Source organism: Larus michahellis, chromosome 5 (assembly GCF_964199755.1).
Source record: "Larus michahellis chromosome 5, bLarMic1.1, whole genome shotgun sequence".
Taxonomy (NCBI): domain Eukaryota; kingdom Metazoa; phylum Chordata; class Aves; order Charadriiformes; family Laridae; genus Larus; species Larus michahellis.
The window spans coordinates 29,653,961-29,673,892 of NC_133900.1; the positions used below are offsets into that span (position 1 = coordinate 29,653,961).

General features: G+C 39.6%; 1 protein-coding gene across 1 annotated transcript in view; it reads left to right on the forward strand.

The window, feature by feature from the left end:
- The window catches only part of COL25A1 (collagen type XXV alpha 1 chain), a 318,699-nt gene that overhangs the window by 216,103 nt on the left and 82,664 nt on the right, over positions 1 to 19,932 (forward strand). The window contains exons 8-10 of the mRNA XM_074589386.1: positions 11,323 to 11,394; positions 12,285 to 12,392; positions 16,151 to 16,186. Coding sequence (XP_074445487.1) covers positions 11,323 to 11,394; positions 12,285 to 12,392; positions 16,151 to 16,186 — 216 coding nt within the window. The remainder of the gene's footprint in view (positions 1 to 11,322; positions 11,395 to 12,284; positions 12,393 to 16,150; positions 16,187 to 19,932) is intronic.

Consider the following 19,932-nt stretch of genomic DNA (forward strand, 5'->3'; position numbering starts at 1 on the left):
AGATTGGCTGTGCCAGTTCATTCTTCTTTACATCTGTGCTTCATTAGAAAGCGTTTGGTTACATTGTTTTGATGATATAGTGACTCTCTTCGGTTACACATTTATAAATTTTTCCATAACAGCGTGTTCCATGGATGTATTTTTTTTCTGAAAACTATATTAAATATTTTGAATTTGCAATTGTATTTTATTCTATTATTTTATTCTACTATTTTTTTATTTTATTTTATTTATTTTTTGCAGTCAGTAAGATTATCTGAAGTCACAACATGCTTTTATAGTTGAATTTGGTGTTGGTGCTACTGGTGTTGTATTTCCTACAGGGTTCAGTTAGGTGTCCTGTTATGCTTGGTGATGTGAGTGCACATTGTAAAGACAGAGATCTATTAGTGAACAGCCTAAAATATTATTTCAGTTGAAACTCAAAAAGAAGAATTGGAAGACTGTTTAAAGATACACAATGGAAGCAGAGAGTAACAAAGTGAGGTTATGTTTTATCTAGGTTAGCTAATACATGGACTGAAAGTTCTGAATAATGTAAAAATTTCCTTTTAACTTTTAAGCAAATGTAGTATCTCAGAAGCTGTGCTGGGCTGTATGTATTGGCTGGTTCTGTGCTACAGAACCCCATGGGGAACACAAGGGGGGAGGGCGGAGGAGGAGAGTGGAGCAGTGCCCGTGGCTTAGGAGAGGATGCTCCGTTCAGAAATCGTTAAGTCAGAGCTCGGCACGTAGGTGCTTGCGATGTCACCTTACATTCAGAAGAACTTGTGTTCGGTTCAGACCAGGAGAGCAGATTTGATGGAGGTATCAGTGAGGGAAAAGCAATGTTGTGAAGAGTATTACATAGCTGAAGATAAAAATCTGGAATTACGAGTGTTGGGAGAAGTTTCCAGGGAAACACGCAGATGCCTGAACACAGAAAAACAAATGAAGTGGTATCAAAACAAGGGAGTGATGGCACTGGTTATTCTCATGGCAGCATAAAATGGGAGAGCAGCGGACAGTTCTGGAGAGAAAGCAAAGGTGCCAGAGCTTCCAGTGGTCCAGAAGTCTTGGCAAAATTTTGGAGAGTTGTAAGAACTAGAAATGGTTAAGCGTGTGTGGCTTTCAGTCCCTGGACTGGAACCGTTGGCAATACCCAATAAGAAGGTGCAAGTTTGTTCAGTGTTACCTTGTTGGCGGCACACCCACAAGGGCTGCAGTGGAGTATCTGCTACAGAGAGACTGTCGTGTCCCAGTTTGCCAAGACGTGCTCCCTTTACTGGAGGGCAGTAGAGTCCTTACTGGACCATAAAAATCATGGCTATGGCTACTTTGTGGTTTTGGTAAATCAAGTGCAGCTAAAAAGCAAAAAATATCCAAGCTAAGGAATTCACATTTAAGGATGTCACAAAGTCATCTCTGCAGCAGCAGCTGGCAGTTGAGGCTGAATTCTATATCTGAATATAGAAAAGAAATTGAATAAGGTCAGCAGCAGAGAGGACTTGTGGACTAGCTGAACCTTCACTGATTGTTTAGTCAATGTGTATTGTAGTAAAGTACCTGTTTTTTGGGGTTTTTTTAAATATATGAGTATAACTTAGATAATTTGCCCAGTCTTGTTGGTTTTCCCTTTATCTATTTTGAAGTGTGTTTGAATGTGTTCTATAGCAGCTTCTCCTTTTTTGCCCTTTGTATTTCACAAATAATAAGTATTACGATGCCTCTGACCATTTTATTTTTCATGGTACAGCAGTTCTCTCTTCTGCTGTCGTCAGGGTGAATCTGCTCAACTTGCTGTGCCAGAGGATTTACAAAATAATTAATGGAAATTATATATGTAAGCCAGTCATGCACCAAAGGAAACTAAACCCATTTAAACCTGGTTGGTTACCTTTGCACATAGTTTTCCAACACTGCCTATATAAAATAAATGCTTTTGGAGATGCCACCATACCATATTATTTTAGAAGGATATTGTACCTGAAAGTGACTGGATTTTCACCTGAAAGTGACTGGCTTTGGCAAGTTTGCAGACTGTCTGGGTATATTATCTAAAAGTGATGGATGTTTTAAAGCTAATTCATCTTTTATAGATAAGGAGCCTGAAGTTTCTTTGTTTTTATATTTTTACATACTGGTTTGAAACTAACATTTAGCTTAGCGAAGATTTTTATTGTTCCAAGTCATTTTTAACACTGAAATTTCAAAATTACCCTTTTCCTTACAAATCTGCTTTCTCTCCTCTGGGCATTTTCATTAGTAAAAGAAACCAAAATAAAATGTAAAGACTGCCCAGATCAAGATGAGACCTGAAACTTTTAAAATCCTGCTAAAATTAAAAGAAAAATACCTGTAAAACAAGATATTGTTGCTTTCTGTCCCCACCCAAGTTTTCACCTTGGGCCTTGAGACTTTTGAGAGATCCTTCTTTCTGAAATCATTTCAAAACTCTAAAACCAGTAATCAGTTATCTTGAAACTTATTCACACTCACTGGACGTGCTAAATATATCCTAAACTACTTTGAAGTTCAGTTTTTTTGAAGATATCTTTAATAGATCAATACCTTAGTAGGAACCCAAACCTGCAAATACAGCCCAGGGGCCAGGCACTTGTTTTTAGAATAATTGGTCTGATTTTTTTTGGTCTTCTTCTTTAAAGAATCTGTGGGTTTTTCCTTAAATATTCAGAAGCAATCTGTTGATCAGTCTCCTTCATTATACAGAGATGGCATAAGGGCTGTAGTTCATAATGCCATGTGGCTTAATCTACTTGTGCCCATACTGCCTGTAGAAAATGTGAGCCAAAACAACATTCCAGTAGTGTGAATGATGTCGAAATTCATGCCCTGAGTTTGAGCAGCAGGTTAATATAGCTTTTGGTCACATGGGACTGCAGATAAGGCAGTGCTGGATGCATTTGAGAAAGTCCTGATCTTATTTGAAGACATGCTTTTTTGATCTCTTTATATATCTTATATCAGATCTCTGCTTGTTAGTCCGAAGTTCTGGTAGACTAAGCATTTAGGTCAAATGCAGAACTAGCTTTCCTCAGTACCACCGTAAGAAACAGTAATGCTAGTAAATCTTTTGGATGCTTTTATTCTTGCAGAGGACATGGCTTCATGACATGTCCACGGAGATTCGCATTACTGTACTGAGCCATGACAAAATTAAAAATGATGGGGTTTAGCCTGTGGACTATTAGAATAAATGCTGATGTCAGTCCACTGCTCAGTTCCAGTTGCTCAGCTCTACCCCAATTTAAAAAAAGCCTTTGAAGGTTTCGTAATAGTAGGATTGCAAAGGATATATTGTCCAAGTAGAGATTGTACCCTGATTAATGGAAATAGATCTTCAGAGGTGAATGTTTGTGAATGGAACAGCTAGTACCGAGTGTCTTAATCAGTCTGTTCTCATCCTTCTGTAAATGACATAATAAATATCTTCTGTCCTTTAGTTCAGATACATGAGAGATTCCCTGCTTATCAGGTCTAGAAATCACCAGCCAGCAGCTGCCTTTAAATTGGTTTTGGTCTAGGTACAATAAGAAACCACCCAGAAGCCATACTTAAGTATTTCCATAAAATTATTTTCTCCTTTCAGTACATTTGAGTAAATTTTGCCAGGAGCTGGGTCTGCACAGAACTGATAACATCTCTAAAACATCTTCAGCAGGAGAGATTAAGTTCTAGAAAAGAAAGGTACTCAGAAGTTTATTTTATTGTGTTAACCTTTATTGACTTGAAGATTAAAAAGATTCCATGTGTACTGTTAAAAGAGCTAGGTTTGGGTAGTGATATAAAGTTCTTTTCTATTTAACCCTTTCCTCTTCCCTGCTTACTTTTACTACATTTGCAACTTATTTGATGCCAGTTAGAGAGAAATCATTGTTTTACGATAGAAATTTTGCAGATTCTACTCTTCTGTGCTGGAAAACTATTTTAAAATTAACTAATATTGACAGAAATGGTCCTGGAAGCAGTCTATTTAGTGAAATAACTAAATACAAATATGTATGTATATACACATATAACTTATCTGTTTAGAACTGAAGTATTGCTTCACTTGTTACATTATAGACACAACTTTTATAAACTGTCCCATATCAAAGGGAAATTAAACATATCCAAGCAAAACATTTAGACCTGATGGTTTTTTAAGAAAATTTTTAAAAGCCTGGTTTGAATATGTGTGTGTTATTAGTTAAAATGTTTCTAAGGAATATGTAATAAATATTTTGGGCCTTTTCCTGCTCCTACTGGCAATAAATCGAAAACCTATATTCAAGTCATTAGAGTCAGTACCTCATTCATAAATCAGAAAATGCTAGGTACTGAGTGATGATTAAGCCACAATCATTAACTTTTCACCCTCTTTTAAAGCCATCTTATTTTGTGTTATGTTTTATTCGAAGGTTGGCACTTTTTTTTTTTTGAGAAAGGAACGGATTTGCTTCACAAAATAGATACTAGTATATAAATTAATCTGGGTTCTTGCCTTCACCAAAAGGAAGACTCCGTTTTTTGGAGCCATTGCAAACTGTAGCAAATGTAGGTAAATCAGTGACGTAACAGGAAGCTTTGTTCCCAAACAGTGCATGCTGCTAATTGTTATCCTCATTCAACCCCTTGTCAAGCAAAAATGTGTGGTATTATAGTTGGGGTATTATGTTAAATATGATTTTACATAATTTAAACACATTCTGTGGATTTCTTCCAGGACTGTCCTTGATGTTTGATTATATCTTACTAAAGTTTCTATTAATTTCTTCTATAAATACTGCTCATGAATTTTATCTGCCTTTAATAGAAGGACTGTGTAGCTTTCCGTAGCATAAATTGGCCTTGTGTCCGGCTTTTTCTTTTCTGATCAAATACTCATTGGTTTCATTTATATGAATATGCTGTCAAAAGCTGCAGCAGAGGTGGTGATATCTTAAGTGATATTCTTATGTGTGTACAGGTGCATATTTTCTGGTTTACTATGTGTTACTTCAAACATACAGTACACACACAGTACTGCTTTAAATTCATGCTTTACCAGTATGACTACCCACATAGTTGTTTATTCTGTTATTAATTCTCCTGTGTAAAGCAAATGATGGTTCAAGTTATAAACTATATCTAACCAATGTTTCAAACTGTACTCTTAGTGTGCCACAATGAGAAGGCTAAAAAAACTTTCATGATTCCTTCTATTAACTTTCACCAAAGCAGCATCATTGAGAAAACTGCCGGATGTCTGGTTTAATGCCAATTAGTCTGTGAGCAGTTAATTTAGCTTCTGAGATTTTGTTTCCTTATCTGCCAAAAGGCAACAGGGGTATTTACCTACTCCATTCCTGAGACTAATTATCTGTTCTGCTTCACTTGTATTAGGCTGTTGTGGCTCCCCGGTTTTGCTCCATTAAGTTGAAAGTAGGGTAAGAAATTGGAGCAAGGTAACTGGGAGTTCTGTAACTAGAAGAGGTTAGGAAAGAACTCGGATTGTACTGGCTGCCAACTTTGGCTGAAGCGTTGGGACGCTCAGACTTGAGATGTACCTCCTTTCAGAGTTCACAGGAGCGTCCTTTTGGCTTTGGGTGACTCTCCAGGGCCAAGCTATGCCTTTGATGTTCGGCTCCTGAGGTTCCCCTGGGGAATGCAGAACAGCTGTGACACTCCGGAGAGAGTGCCACATACCTGCTCCCAAGACGAGGATGTTGTCATTCCTGTCTTAAGAGCTAGGCAGTGCGTGTCTTCACTCACCACCAGTTGGCTCGCATCTTGCCCCTTTTTAGTAGTGCCAGAGGAATGGTGAGGAAGGAAGTCTCTGTACATCCTGTTCCTTTTTCTACAGCCCTGTCCTGTGACTGAGAAAACATTGTGTAGCTGTTTTATCTCAAACCACAGATGTCCCACAAAAGTGCTACAATATTGAACACTGGAGTTGGACCAATTTGATCGAAAACAGCACTTTAAAAATATTTCATCCAGTCCTAATAAGTGTCGTAGAAGTGGCTTGAACCACTTACTTTGGGTATAAAATTTTAAGAGAAACATAAACCAGGACGGAACATTTTTGTTGTGGAAACCATCTTGATTTTGGGGACGACCAACCTATCTGGAAGTTAACTGGATGCCCACAATCAGTTTCAGTGAGAGTAATAGGTTTGCCTTCAGGAAGGATATTTTGTGTAAGTCAGGTGGTGATCACTCATCAGAAATTGTATCTGAGTTGTGTGGAAAAGATATTGGCCTCACTGAAAATTCATCTAATACTAGGGCCAAAATAGAGAAGTGCTGGCATTTTCCAGGTTTGTTCATATTGAGTGCAGTGTCAGGTAGAGTTTACTGTGAAAATACAGAGGTCATTATAGAAAATAACACTTCTGTAATTACCTGTTTGTGTTAGTTCTTAAACATTACACTTTTATTAGTTTAAAACAAAGTCTGAATCATTACATAGTGTATTCAAATTAAAACTCTTTGCAGAACGATTGCCTAAGTGAAAAGAAATTCTTGGATCCTTGTCTTGTTGTGGTGCACTGTTTTAGTTAGCAGATTTGCTGATGGAGAAAGCAGCAGTTATGATAAAAGGGATTATATAAAAGAGCTCCTGCTGAGAGTCCATGGCACTGTACAGGGTGATACCGAACACTGTATTCCCCAGGGCAGGTACAATAATTAGCTGCAGGACTGGCACTCAGTCTGAGGGATTAATTAGAATTGGAGGTGGTGTTGGGGGAAGGTAAAGCAGCCATAAAGACTGTCAGGATCACTCTGGCCTGAAGCCTGTGTGATTTGATGTGAAATAGCAGCAGCTGGCTGTAACCTTAGGAAGTGCAAGTGAACAGCAGGTGGTAATTCCTGTCTCATTTACCATGTCTTCACAGGAACATGTAAGCTTGCGCGGCTTGGATTTATTGGCAGGTCAGAAGGAAAATCCTAAGGAGGACTGTGACATTTACTATACTGAGCAAATGCAATAGTCAAAATGGAGTGTACGTAGCATAGCGTAAAACCAGTAATGCTGTTACTTAATGTTATTATACTTGCCTTACGACAAGGTTATGATGACCTTATAATACTGACCTCATGTAGACCAATGCACTGTGAATACACTGAATATACTGTGAAAAACTCTAGGACTGCTAGTGGGAATTACATCTTTGAAGGCTGTGATGGATGTAACAGGAGAACTATTTAATCTAAGTGAAAAATCAGACAGAGGGTATGATAGGATGTTCTGGCATCCTTTGGTTTCTCAGTAGTCATTGTATGGGGACAAGTAGGCTTTATCTACATTTCCAGATAGGTAAGCAGGATGCTGCATTATGTGGTCCCATGCTTGTTAGCCCCCACCAAGCATCATGTTTTGCTTGGCATTTGGGCAAAAATTGCAGTGAGGCATGCAACAAATGTGCTAATTTAGAAATTGTAACCAGCTAGCAGTTCAGGGTGAGCTTGAGTTGCTGTCAGCGGAGGAATTGAGTGGGCCAGTGGTCGCTGTTGATCACTGTTTTGTATTCTGTGAGGGCCTCCCAGGGTGCAGAAGAAGAGCCCTTCCTATGTGCGGTTCAAGAATCAAACCAAATAAAGAGAAAATTGAGTAACTTTGAATCCATCGTTGAGAACAGCTTTAGATAGAGAAAAAATAAAACAGATCTAGGGGATATTTGTGGCTATATTTATAGCAGAGTGACAGGAAAGGAAGAGAACTCATTTTGTGGGAAGGATAGCTCTTTTTATGCCTTTTTAGAAGCTCATTGTGTGCCAACATTATCTTTCATGGATGCCAGAAGATGCGATGCCTTCTAAAGCCTCCCACGCGTACAAAAACTATGCACCCATTATAGCTTCTTTGCTGGGTTCCATTTAATATTCCCATGTTTCTGGCTCTCTCCAAATATGTGTGTTACTTACAGGGAGATGATCAAGGTCCAAGCTGGCATTGCATGTCTCTGACCATTAGGTCTGAGATTACGCCTGCTTTGGGCAAAGGAAAGAAAGCTTTGTCCTACTTGGGAACAAGCTGAAAGAAGTTACTAAGCTGCTGATGGAAGAATGGAGTTGTTCCCTTTTCTCGTGTGTTGTATATATAGGCAGAAAACTGCAGTACTGATAAATTACTCTTGAACTTGGCTGTGTGGGGTTGGGAAGCATTGAGAATGCTGGGGCTGGACTTTGAAGTGCTCTATGTAAATGTTTTTGTGTAGAGCTACACAAAAATTCCAAAATTCTTTCATTTCTTCTCAAGAAAAAAAAAAAGTCTTTCATGGCAAACCAGTACATTTTCTGACTAAACTCCTTTCTTAATTAATTCTCAGCTCTCTGTGTTCAAGATGAAATCAAACCCAATATGAGTTTTGAGTTTCTATTTTGTAAAATGTCAAATTGCAAATATGCTACATTTAGAGGCAACTGAAAATTACTGTGCTGTAATCTTAAAGGCTGATGAGTAAAAATGAAGTTGTTAAAAGATTTTCTGTTTATCCCTTTTTTTAATAAATGAGATTTAAAGTTTATTGCTTGCTACTCAGATTTTAGTTCTTTTGTAGGTTTCTTATTTGTACTCATTGCCATTACATGGGTATTGTAGTTTTATCTAGAAGAGGAATGGACCATGTGCACAGCAGGGCTAATGAGTCACAGATGTAAAGATTCTGGCACATTACCATCTAATAACTTACTTTAGCTTATATTCCATAATAAGATAAATGCAAATTTGATACATATGTTTTCTAAACTATGTATCATTCCAGTCTTAGCAGTGTCTCAGGAGTGACTGTCTTTAAATGTTTGGAGTTTTAGCCTTTTTTGGTTTTGTTTTCTTTTTATTTGTCTCTAAAGAGGAGATTTTGGGTCACCGAGCAATGCAGTTAGCCACACCATGGTTCATCAGAATGAAGTGGGAAGGCTGGCAAAACTGCCACTGGTTTTATGGGATCCACTTATAGGGTTTCCGCTTCCTTGTCTCATGGGTGTATATCAGGAATAAAGCTGCTGCATGCAACTCAAAGGTGCTAGTGAAGGACATGTATGCATCAGAAAGTTACTCTGCCATTTTTTGTAAAGACCAAAGTGGTCTTTGTGATCCAGTGGATCTCTGATGTGATTGCATGTGGAGATGAATAGAGCAAATATTTGCCATGTTAAAAGAATCTGCTGCAGCTGAGAGACCTTGGCAGGCTGCTGTTGCCTGGTGGTGCTTTCCACCAGGCCAGCTGGGCTGAAACGGGCTCGTGAACCATGGCAATGTGCGTTGCCCCAGGAGAGCCTTCGTGCAGGATATCTTGGAAGCCACCTTGTCCGGCAGCCAAAGCCAGGTGCCTTCACGTTTGGAGGTGCCAAGCTGCAACCCTGCAGCCATAGACTCTAGGCCTCACAGAGGGCCTGTGCCACCAGCTCCACCTCACAGAGGTGACATGTATGCATGCATGCACATAGGGAGCTCAGAGCTACCAGACTGTATTCTATTCTGTGTTCCTCAGCCTGATGTCTCTTGGCCGTTGAACAAGCCTCTGCTTCAGACAGGGTGCTATGCTAAAGGCAAGGAGAGGACTTGGGGATTTCCTTCTTTAGGAGTTCATTGCTCAACTGTATAAGGTTTCAGCTTTATCAGAAGGTCTAATTCGCACCCTACAAGGCAGCACTAGAAAGGTGTTGAACTGAGAGCAAAATTCACCCCTTGTATTGTCACAGCAGGCCACAATTGCCACACTTCTTATTTTTACCAGTACAGTACAAGTTCTGCACATGTTGATAGAGTAGAAGATGAGAAACCATATGCAGCACACAGCGCTTGAGGGGAAAAATTTTGCCCTGGATATGAAAATGCTGCTATATGTCTTGAAAACATTGACCTTGGCCATTCTGGACTACCCAAGATCTAGCAGTAGATTGTTGTTCAGTGTTTATAACTGTGTATGTACTACCAGTTTATGTGCTGAATGTCATATGTTAAACAGAACGTGAGGAGCAGGATTATACAGATTATGTATACAATTATACAAAACACTTCAAAATGCACTGTCACTGCTGTCAAGTTCTGCAGCAATCCGGAGTCAAAGCTTTCTACGTAGCTCTCTTGAAGTGCTGTAGCACATTTTAATTGAAAATGGCTCAGTCATCCGTTGGCTGATAGTCTAACGACTGTCAAATGATCATAACAATTTATTGTAATTTTAAGGAAAGTCACCTCTATGGGACCTCTTCGTCTAAAATCTCCTGATGTTCTTGTAAAATAACAGCCTGCATCTGCAGCGTAGTGCAAACCTAACTCTGTTTCCCATATGACAGAGAGGCTGTTTCCTGTCAGTAGGCCATGTGGGGTACACTAAACATAGTGTTCGTTCTGTTTGTCTGTTAGTAAATTGTCTCTGTGATGTTTGTGTTGTGCTGTTTTGGTACCATGTTATGCTGTGTCCCTAGGGTCTGCCAGGCTTCCCCACAGTCGCTGCTCTGCACAGTAATCAGATCCTCACCGTCAAGGTTTGTGGCTGACACGTACCTGTTCAGTCAGGTCTCTCTGTATCAGCATAAAAGTGCACATGAAAAATTGTTTTTGCCATGGGATGCCAGTGAATCCTTGTGGTGGACCTAATTCAACCCTCACTGCCTTTACATTGCTATACGTACTCCTGATACAGAACATGGGATCAAATCTACAACCGTGTACGGTGTTACCCCCAGCAGCACCCACATTCCGTGTGATCTTGGTCAGTATTTTATTTTCAGATTAGATTTGTCTGTAGCTCTGCCTCCCTGAGGAGTGTGGAAAATGTCAGTGAACTCTATACCGGTTACATATAGAGTCAGCTATTTGTGTTAGATATCAGAGGTTTAATCTGTACATACAGATTTTTTCAAAGCGCATTTGCAAATTAAGCAGGAAGGATTGAAGCAATCTGGTCAAGCTGGAACTCCAGTCCTCATTAAAATGACACCATTCTTCATGGCACAATATGCTGGTTAGAAAATCTGACTGAAAATTGAACTGGTGCTTTGTCTCTAGAAGCTTTGCTGAAAGAACAGTGTATAAAAATACTGATTTTTAGAGCCTGGGTAATGAAAAAATTAATACAAATGAAGAATTCTCACAGGAAATCTGAGGAGAAAAAAGTTACGCAGTTAATTCATTGTATATGATTAATTCCTGAAGCGGTATGTCCTGTACATTAGAGGTCAATTTCTTCAAAACGCACAGTTTCTGTCAGGCAGAAGCACCGGTTTATATTATTTTAGCTATTACAAATCTAATGACTATGTCTTTATTTCTTTCTCGGGCCTTCTGATGTCTATTCTTCAATTCTCTCATCTCTGATCTTCAACCTTTGACCTCACCTGCCTGATCAGATGGTGTTCCCTAAAATCAATCATGGGTTTCTCTCTGCTGATCAGCAGCTCATTAAACGCCGCCTCATTAAGGTAGTGCTTCATCTCACTGGAGTCCGGTTCTTCTTTACATTCAGTTTACTCTTTGCTGTACCTTTTTATCAGATGCCTTCTTATAGCAGGTTGTTCATTTGAAAATGTTTTGGAATGAAGCGGGTGTTAATGATATTAACAATTAAAAGGCTATGGGTAGCTTTGCTAAATGATCCAGGTTTAAACTGCAGTCATTTTTTTCCAGTGGTTTGCAGTGGTGTACTGGAAATTAAATAACTTCAGCACCTTTTTTTTTGTGTCTTTTTTTTTAAAGGGGAAGGTAATATGTTTTGGCAGCTCTCTTGAAAATTGGCTTTTACAAATTCACAGGTTTAAATCATTATGGGAGTTAGCTAATTGTCACTATAAAACAACCCCCCGAAACAGATGAAAAATTATGTACAACTTTGTGGAAAAGCAGTTATTTTCCATCTTCATTTTTGAAATCTGTCCATGCATCATTGATGGGCTTGGAAAATTGTCCTGCAAACTGTATATTCTCACATGTGACTTTTCTTTTTTACCTCAGCTTTGTTGTGGTTATGCCAATTGTCAAGCAAACAGCTGCTTGTTGCAAACAGTTACTTGCTTTGGAAATCTGGATGAGTAAAATATTGCAAGGCTACCCCAAATTTTGGCTTATGTCCTGTGAATAGGACGAGCAGTTTAGAATTTGAGCCTTCTGCTCTGTGGCTGATTGCACTGGATAGACACAACCCACTGCTCTTCAAGGCAAAGTGCAGTCTCTGCCATAAGTGGTGAAGAAGCCAGTGTCCAGCTCATGGCCGCTTCTTCCAGCCTGCCTTACACTCTTTCTGGGTAAATCAATGTCTTTTTGTGTGGTTGATGCCTATAAAGCAAACTTCTGATGAGTTTTTTCATTAATATAGGGGGACCAAGGACAAGCTGGCCCCCCTGGGCCTCCAGGGCCACCAGGACCCAGAGGTCCCCCAGGAGATACTGGCAAAGATGGTCCTCGTGGGATGCCTGGCATTCCGGTAAGTTAGCCTCTTGCTGTCACAGTGTCCAAATTCCTCTCAAGTGTGTGCCAGCTCAGTTTCAGAGATGTTTTCTGAGGTAAGATTGGCAAGTAAGACGTGTGGAAGCAGAACCACAGGCAGATTTCATGGTGTACCTGAAGTCCCCCACACACAGAGCAAATTCTTAGCAGGGCCAAGAGTAACACCTAGGTTCTTTGCCTCCCACCCCTGATGGTTTCCCCACACATTCTAAGGTTTCTCAGTTGCTCACATGTTTAATAGCTACATGAGGAGTGTCTGTCCCATTCCACAAGTGGCAAATGTTTCTACTCAGACTTTGAGAATAAAGCTGAATTTGAGATGTTGTAGCATGGCTGGGCTTGACTTCTCACTTCTTATTTATCCTCAGAAATCATGGAATTAAAGTCAGAAACTGCTAAATGCTGCCCAAAGTATGATGAAGTTGGGAATCAGATTCTGCCATCTTTACACAAGTACAACAGTACCATTTTCTTTGGCTCGTCCCCCATATTTCGTTAGAACAACCAGCAGAATCCAGTATATTGCCTCTTGTTTGTTTTAGGCACTGAATCAGACCCACTGCCTTTGGCGCTTCGTGACACGATGATTAAACACTTTTTAAACAGATGCATAAACACAGTACTTTTTTTTTTTTTCATTATTTAGCAAAATATGGGTATGGTTTTGGTTTTATATTTTGTAGCCTCCTTAATTTGCATTCTTTTGAAAGAAGTACCTCTCTTTTCATCATGAATGCCACAGTGTTATCGGTTTGGAAATGGTATCACAGGCAGGAAGGAGATGTGACAACTGACATGCCACATGTACAGATGCACCCCCCCACCACCACCCTTGATAAGTAAAGGTCGCAGCCAAGAGGACACATAGGGAACTAGCAAGGTGAGGACCAGCACTGGATACAGAAACAGGTTTTTTGAATGAAAAGTGTAGCCCATTATATGGGGCCAGGGCAGGAAGGCGTAAGGCTTCCCTGCAGGGCCTTTTCAGATAAAACCAAGAAAGAAAATATCTATGCTCCTGTTCTGGCCCTATTCAGGTTGCCTCATCTGAAATTGTATTAACTGTACAAATATAACATAATATGATGACAATAATAACGCTCTGCTAAAATTTCCTGTGAAAATCCAGCAAGGCCTGGCAATTAAGGCCTGTAGTACTCTAGGGTTGCTGTTGTTGTTGTTGTTGTTTGTAGTTTTAGAGTTTTTTTGCCACCATTGCCCTTATAAGTTCTAGCTCAAGGCTGGATCAGGCTTCGGGGCGTCATCTGGGCCTCCCTTCTGTTCTTTTAATGTGGTAGAATTTACTGCGGTCAGCAGAGTTGCTTCTGGTTTGATGTAGTGAGGGTGAGACTGAAACCAGCACCCATTTCTGACTGCAGCGATACCACTTTTATAATTCCCGTAGAAGAGGCTAGGAGAATCAACTGGTGTTGCTGATTACAATGTGACTGTGTGTCGCTTGGGTTTTTGTGCTTCTTAGCAAAGGGAACATTAGTGTTTGTCATAAGAGGAGAGTAATGCATTTTATGCAATGAGATCATTCCATTTCATAATAGTTCTGTAGTGATTTTGACTTTAGATGGCAAGAGAGAGTTTCTTTTTATAGTTTTTTAAGCTGTGGCTATCTTAAGCCCTATAGCAATATGGAAAATCAGTTCATAATACTGCTTTAGAATCAGATACAAACAAGCACTCCGAGAGAAACCATTCGGACTGTTGGCTGTCATTACCATCCTGCTCCTTCCTACTGTCTGTACCCTCAGGTTAATGTTGCTGATCCTCGAAAGGCTTGTTTTCTCCATGGCTATGTGATATACAGTCAAGCAGGAGAGATGTAAAGGGAAAACTTAGCCAAGAGGCAGTGACAGCTTTGTATTTTTAAAAGGCTTGCGTGGCCTTATGAGCTACAGAGCTGAACAACAAAACAATAGCCGCACTGTGTTATGAGTAAGGACGATGCAGCATCACACAGCTATAGGAGGGTCCTTACAGCGGCCAACCACCATTAGAATGCAGTCATTTCCTCTTTTGCGGTACTAGGCAAAACAGGGGCTTCTCTTCCAGCCTGTCCTTCTCAAACAAGGGGCCTTACAATCACCAGAGCTATAAGATGATGTTCTGGCCCTTGCTTTCCCCCATGCCCATACACTTGCTGTGTATCCTGAGGTCAGGCAGCCAAGGAAGCATGGCACAGGGAGCAACTCCAGCAGCTCTCTGTCTGAGATTTGGCCTACTAGTTTAAAAAGCAAAGAAGTAATATATTTAATGTGCAGTAACCTCCATTACTTCTGTTCCACAGTATAGCAGGGTTGAGGAGCAGCCTGTTTGCCCACACGTCTCCATCTGTCCCCACGTCTCCATCTGTGTCATCACCTGTTGCATCCTAGAAGTGTGTGTCCCGTTACAGATACTTAAAGCTTCTAGAGATGCGAATGTGTTCGTTTCTCAGAGCATACTTGCCTTCCTACAGAGTGATACCTAGAATAGGCGCCTTCCCTTTGCATCACACAGACACAAGCACAAAGACTTTGAAACTTTAACACCTCCAAAAAGAGGTAAAAGACAAATGATTTTTTTTTTTTTTAATTGCTGGTAATAAGACAATAGAATATGATACAAACTCTTGAAATTATTTCACCATCGTTTCCAAGCACTTATGAGGATATCTTGACGCTAACTTCAGGCTGTGTGATTGCTGTATGCGTAAGTTAGCAAGGCTTCGGAGTGAGCTGAAAAGTCCAACAAGCTTGGGAAATCAGCTGTCAGAAACCTGTCTACGTGGTTTCTGTCTCCTGGGTATCTAGGTGTGTTTGCAGATGCTACGTGTTTGGTTCTGAATGCAATGTGCACATACCCAAAGAAGCAGTTCTAATTCTTTTTAGTTGCCAAGAAGAACGTCAGAACAGTTCTCATCAGTTTTTTGACAGGTTTTCTTTATGACAAAGCTGCTAAAGAAGATCCCGCACCTGTGCTGATACAACAGAACATGGACTGCCCTGTGCTCTGTTGGGTTTACAGGGGAGCGATCTATAAACCAGATCACTGAAATGATAGGAACTCTGGTTTTTGGATGGGTATTTTTAGCCCATATTGTACAATTGATATGTTCTACTGTCTCTACAGACAGTGGTATGTGTTCATATGGGAAGAAAGGGGAGAAGATAGATTCTGATTTTATGTAGAGCTGTGCCTGCAGAAAGAGAATACATTGCAAAAATGATGAGTTACCATTTTGAAAGCTAATCCAGGTATTTAACAGCTGAGTAATTATTGCATGGCTTCAAAATACCAATATTCATGGGTTTTATGGAACATGACAACTTGCAATGGTAAGTTATGCTTGCTGTCTGAGGTGATGACACAGAGCAGTAGTTTTGGAATACGTAAGCAGTGGGATTCAGCACATATGTGAAAATAACCTTTCTCTGTGTCCTTTAGCACCACTGACTGGAATGGATTATGTTCGGAATCAAGGGACAGAGTCAAGGCACCAATACTTAATTGTTGCTTTGAGAACTATACCATTACATGATTGTGAAACAGTACTTTGCCTCTTAAAATGTCTGAGATTTGGCCTACTAGTTTAAAAAGCAAAGAAGTAATATATTTAATGTGCAGTCAGCTGCCATACCTGTTTAAGAATGGAATTTTTAAGATACTTTATTATTAGGTAGAAAAATGAATTCAAGATGTGTTACTGAAATTATTCACTCCTTTTTATTTTTTTATTTTAAGGGTGAGCCAGGAAAACCAGGAGAACAAGGATTGTCAGTAAGTACTCCGTTCTTCTAGTTTGCTAAGAAACTGTAACAGATACATGACATATACACATTTTAAAATGTGAAATTCCAGAAAGCTTTATAGCTGTGTATTTCCTAACCTTCCTTTGTCACAGACTATTTGAAGCCTCATTTGTGAAGAAAACATGAGAAAGACAACATCCTCTTTTTACATACAGCTGCCTGTCATATAAGGCCAACTTCTTTAAGCTTGCAGAAGTAGAGGGAAATAAAACAGCTAAGTGCACAGCAAAGCAAAAAAGAACCAAGCCAGGTGTTCCCAGTTGCTGGCGTCCACTTATCACTGTCTCTGAAATTAAGCTGTTTCCACCTTGAGACCATTGAGTAGCACAAGAACCATCTACATGTTTTAAGGGCCAAAATTCCAGCTGTCTCTGTGGCAATAGCTCTGGCCCTTTGCCTGATGGAACAGTGAAGACATGGCACAGCATACTGAAACTCTCAGAATATTTTCCTCTCCTGAGGGTTTGGTTTTTTCTTGTGTGTGTGTGAGAATGTAACAGCCAAATGAATGCATTTTTTACAAATAATCAGATATGGGAGTAGATGTTTTCTGTTGCATCAGGAACTAATTAACCCTATTCATTTGGAAGCAAATTGAAGTTCCACTGGTTGTAAATCAGCTTCAGCCACAGGGTAAGGCATCAGAAGTTTCTGCCTGTCACATATTCCCAGAACTGTGAAACATGCGGTGGTTTTTTTTTCCCTTAAGATCTCCCTAAACACTCATGGTCATTCTTATTTTTATGAGAGATGACAGAATTGTAGCCTGTGGCGTGTGGTTTTGATTCCTGAATGCTTCTGAGAAGGAAGATTATATGCTCAGCAGTCAGTGAGATATGATTGCTATCTGTTTGAATTTATAAAGTTTTAAACAGGTGTGATGATATTTTACCTTGACAAATTGCAAAATGTTTTGAATTGACAAAATCCAATATCTTTTGGAAGAAAAAAATAAGATACTGAAACTCAGAAAGACCTGCTGTGATCAGCCAGTTAAAGTCCTGTACTTTTTCATTTTGAGATAATGGTTTAACAAAACCAAAATCAAAGCCTCCCAAAGGTACCACCTAGTGTTTTAGCATGTTTCCGGGCTCTTTTTTGTTCTGTCCTTTTGGTTTCTGAGGGCCTGGTAATAATAGGTGCAATAGGTGGGAAGGAAAGGGGTTTTTTTTTGTTTTCTTTTATTTGTAATATTCTCCTATTTGACCTCTGGACAAAACTCAGATTCTGCAACAAAGTCTTCCTTCTACTCAAGACCAGATCTTCAGGGTCACAGAAACCCTGAGGGCTTTTAAAGCAAAACATAGTCCGTCACCTTTTAGTGTCCATGTTCAGAAGATTCCCACTGCTTTAAAGTAACCATCTGTGTGTAAGAACTAAAGAACTCCTACTGATCTGTTTTTCTAAATGCAGGTGTGTTTAAATAGGGAGAAAAGGTGTTTTAAAAATGAAAACAGCAAGCTTGACTTAGAGAAAGATCCCATGTTACATAAATTTCCAGCTCCAAATGCCTGCTCTAAAAGTCAGTCTGCTGGCTTAAATATTAGGTTGTGTATAGATCAAGTAAAGAGCATCAGAGTATCAGGGAAAGGTAATTAATTTCTTTTTATTCTTCTTGGTGCTTCTGACATACTCTTTATGCCAGTACAGATTTCCAAACTCTCTTCCCTGTGGAAAGTCTTACCATTATTCAGGTGCTGTCTAGTTGCTTCTGACATCTTCCATCAGTGCATTACTGCACTCACATACCTCTCTATTTCCATGTTGGAAATTGAGAAACTACTGCAGAAATGGCTGATTTCTCAACAAGTATGCTGTAAAATTGTGTTGTCAGAGAAAATAGGTATAGTTTGCTGTGGAGAACACGTGCCTTTGCCTGCCTGAGAGAGAACACGCGCCTTTGCCTACCTGAGATTCTTTTTCTGCATTTTCCATGTATTATATTTTCAAAGTAAATGAAAACAGAGATCTCTGCCCAGAGGAGCTTCTAGGTTAATTCTGCAGGAATTCTTTTGGAAGGACTTTCCTTTGTTTCACACCAAAAGTCTGAAGTTGGAGTCAGGTTCCTGTGTGTTTGGGTTTTTTTCCCTGATGAAATTGAAACTGTGAAGTTGATGGGTCCCATAAAATAATTTTTCTCCCTCTCAGGCAGGGGAGATTTACTTGGACTACATACAGAGAATGACAAAGTTTGAGTTCTCTGGCATGAGTTCTTCTTTGACACAAGAGAGCTCAGCCTATCTTAGGTGCACAAGGTAAATTTTCCCTGAAGCTAGGGAATGGCTGCTTTTTTTCCCCATTTCCAATGTAAATGGGTGGGTTGGGCCAGGGTGGGGAGAGGAGAGGTTTAGGAAAGCTAGTTGTTCCTTACAGTGGTCTCTCATTTCCTGTTGAAAATCTTTCTAGATTATGGGAGTGCCAGTGTGCTTCTATTGCTCTTCTAGCCTTGCAGTTGAGACGTTGGGGAGAGCTGTTTCCAAGGGTTTTTTTGGCTCTGTATGTTGCTGTGTCAGGAAGAATACGTTTTCTCTTTGAACGAAGAGAGCTCAAGTTCTTTTTAGGTGAGATGAAGGCTTAGGTTTTAAGTTAGAAAGGTGTGGCTGTATGCATCTTTAATGTTAGAAGGGCATGTAAGAATGACTAGATAGTTGCAATTTGTGCCTGGTTTCCATGGCGCTCGAAAGCCCTGAAGATCTACTTTCTACGGGAGTTGAAGGTTTCATTCCTCTATGTAGAAAGGATCAAGAGAATTCAGAGGGAGGCCAAGCAGTGGGGCGACCAAAGGGATTAAGTTTTGAAATATTATGTGGAACTAGCAAAATGGAAGTGTTATGTGGAACTATGCAAGAGGGAAGGCCAGTAGTTTCCTTAGCTTTTCAACATTTTCAGTTAAAGTTGTGTCCTGCCTCTCATAATTCATCCTTCTTCCCATGACATTTGTGTGCTCTTCCTGGTGATGACTCTTAAATGCCATACAAGAGTTTTTCTGTTTTATCTTCTCATTTTCAGAATGAATCATAAATGAATTTGTGATTCTTTTGTACCCAAGAGCTAGGATTGCTGGTTTCAGACTATTCATGAGAACTTAAAGTGAGTCAGTGATGGGAAATCTCAAAGGATGACACTAATAGATCAACATTTTCAGGTTCATAAACTGCAATAGGGCAGAAGGTGTACATGGGGTGGTTTTGTTTCTAATTTCCATGTGGGAGAGTTTTTGGTGCATTTATGCTTAAAGTGTTTTAAACTACTGCATAGTATTAAACATTTGGAAGATCAAAATTTGCAATGTTTTCAGCTCCTTGGAAAAGAATTAAATTTAAACGTGCTCAGTGTATGAATCAACCACTTCTTGTCACTGAAAAAAACCTGTATATTATTTTATCCCCCAAAATTGGCTTTAAAGACAGATAAGTGATTTTACAGATGTTTTGCATGAACAGAACAGTCCAGAATAACCAGAGAATTCAGGTAAAGGTGTCTCTTTGCAAAAGTAATGTATACTATAATGATTAACCCAAATGCAAAATCCCTCTGCTTTAAGATATATTGTTTTCCAAACTAGTAGTTTTGTGCTTATACAGCCTTGCTGGGCATCTGTTCAAGAAAATAAGGCCTAACGTTACTGCTTTTACTAGTTATTCAGAATAAGGAGGATGTTATTCCAAAGGATATTGCCATTTCTGTGAAAGACAGTGGAAAAGTGTAACCTTG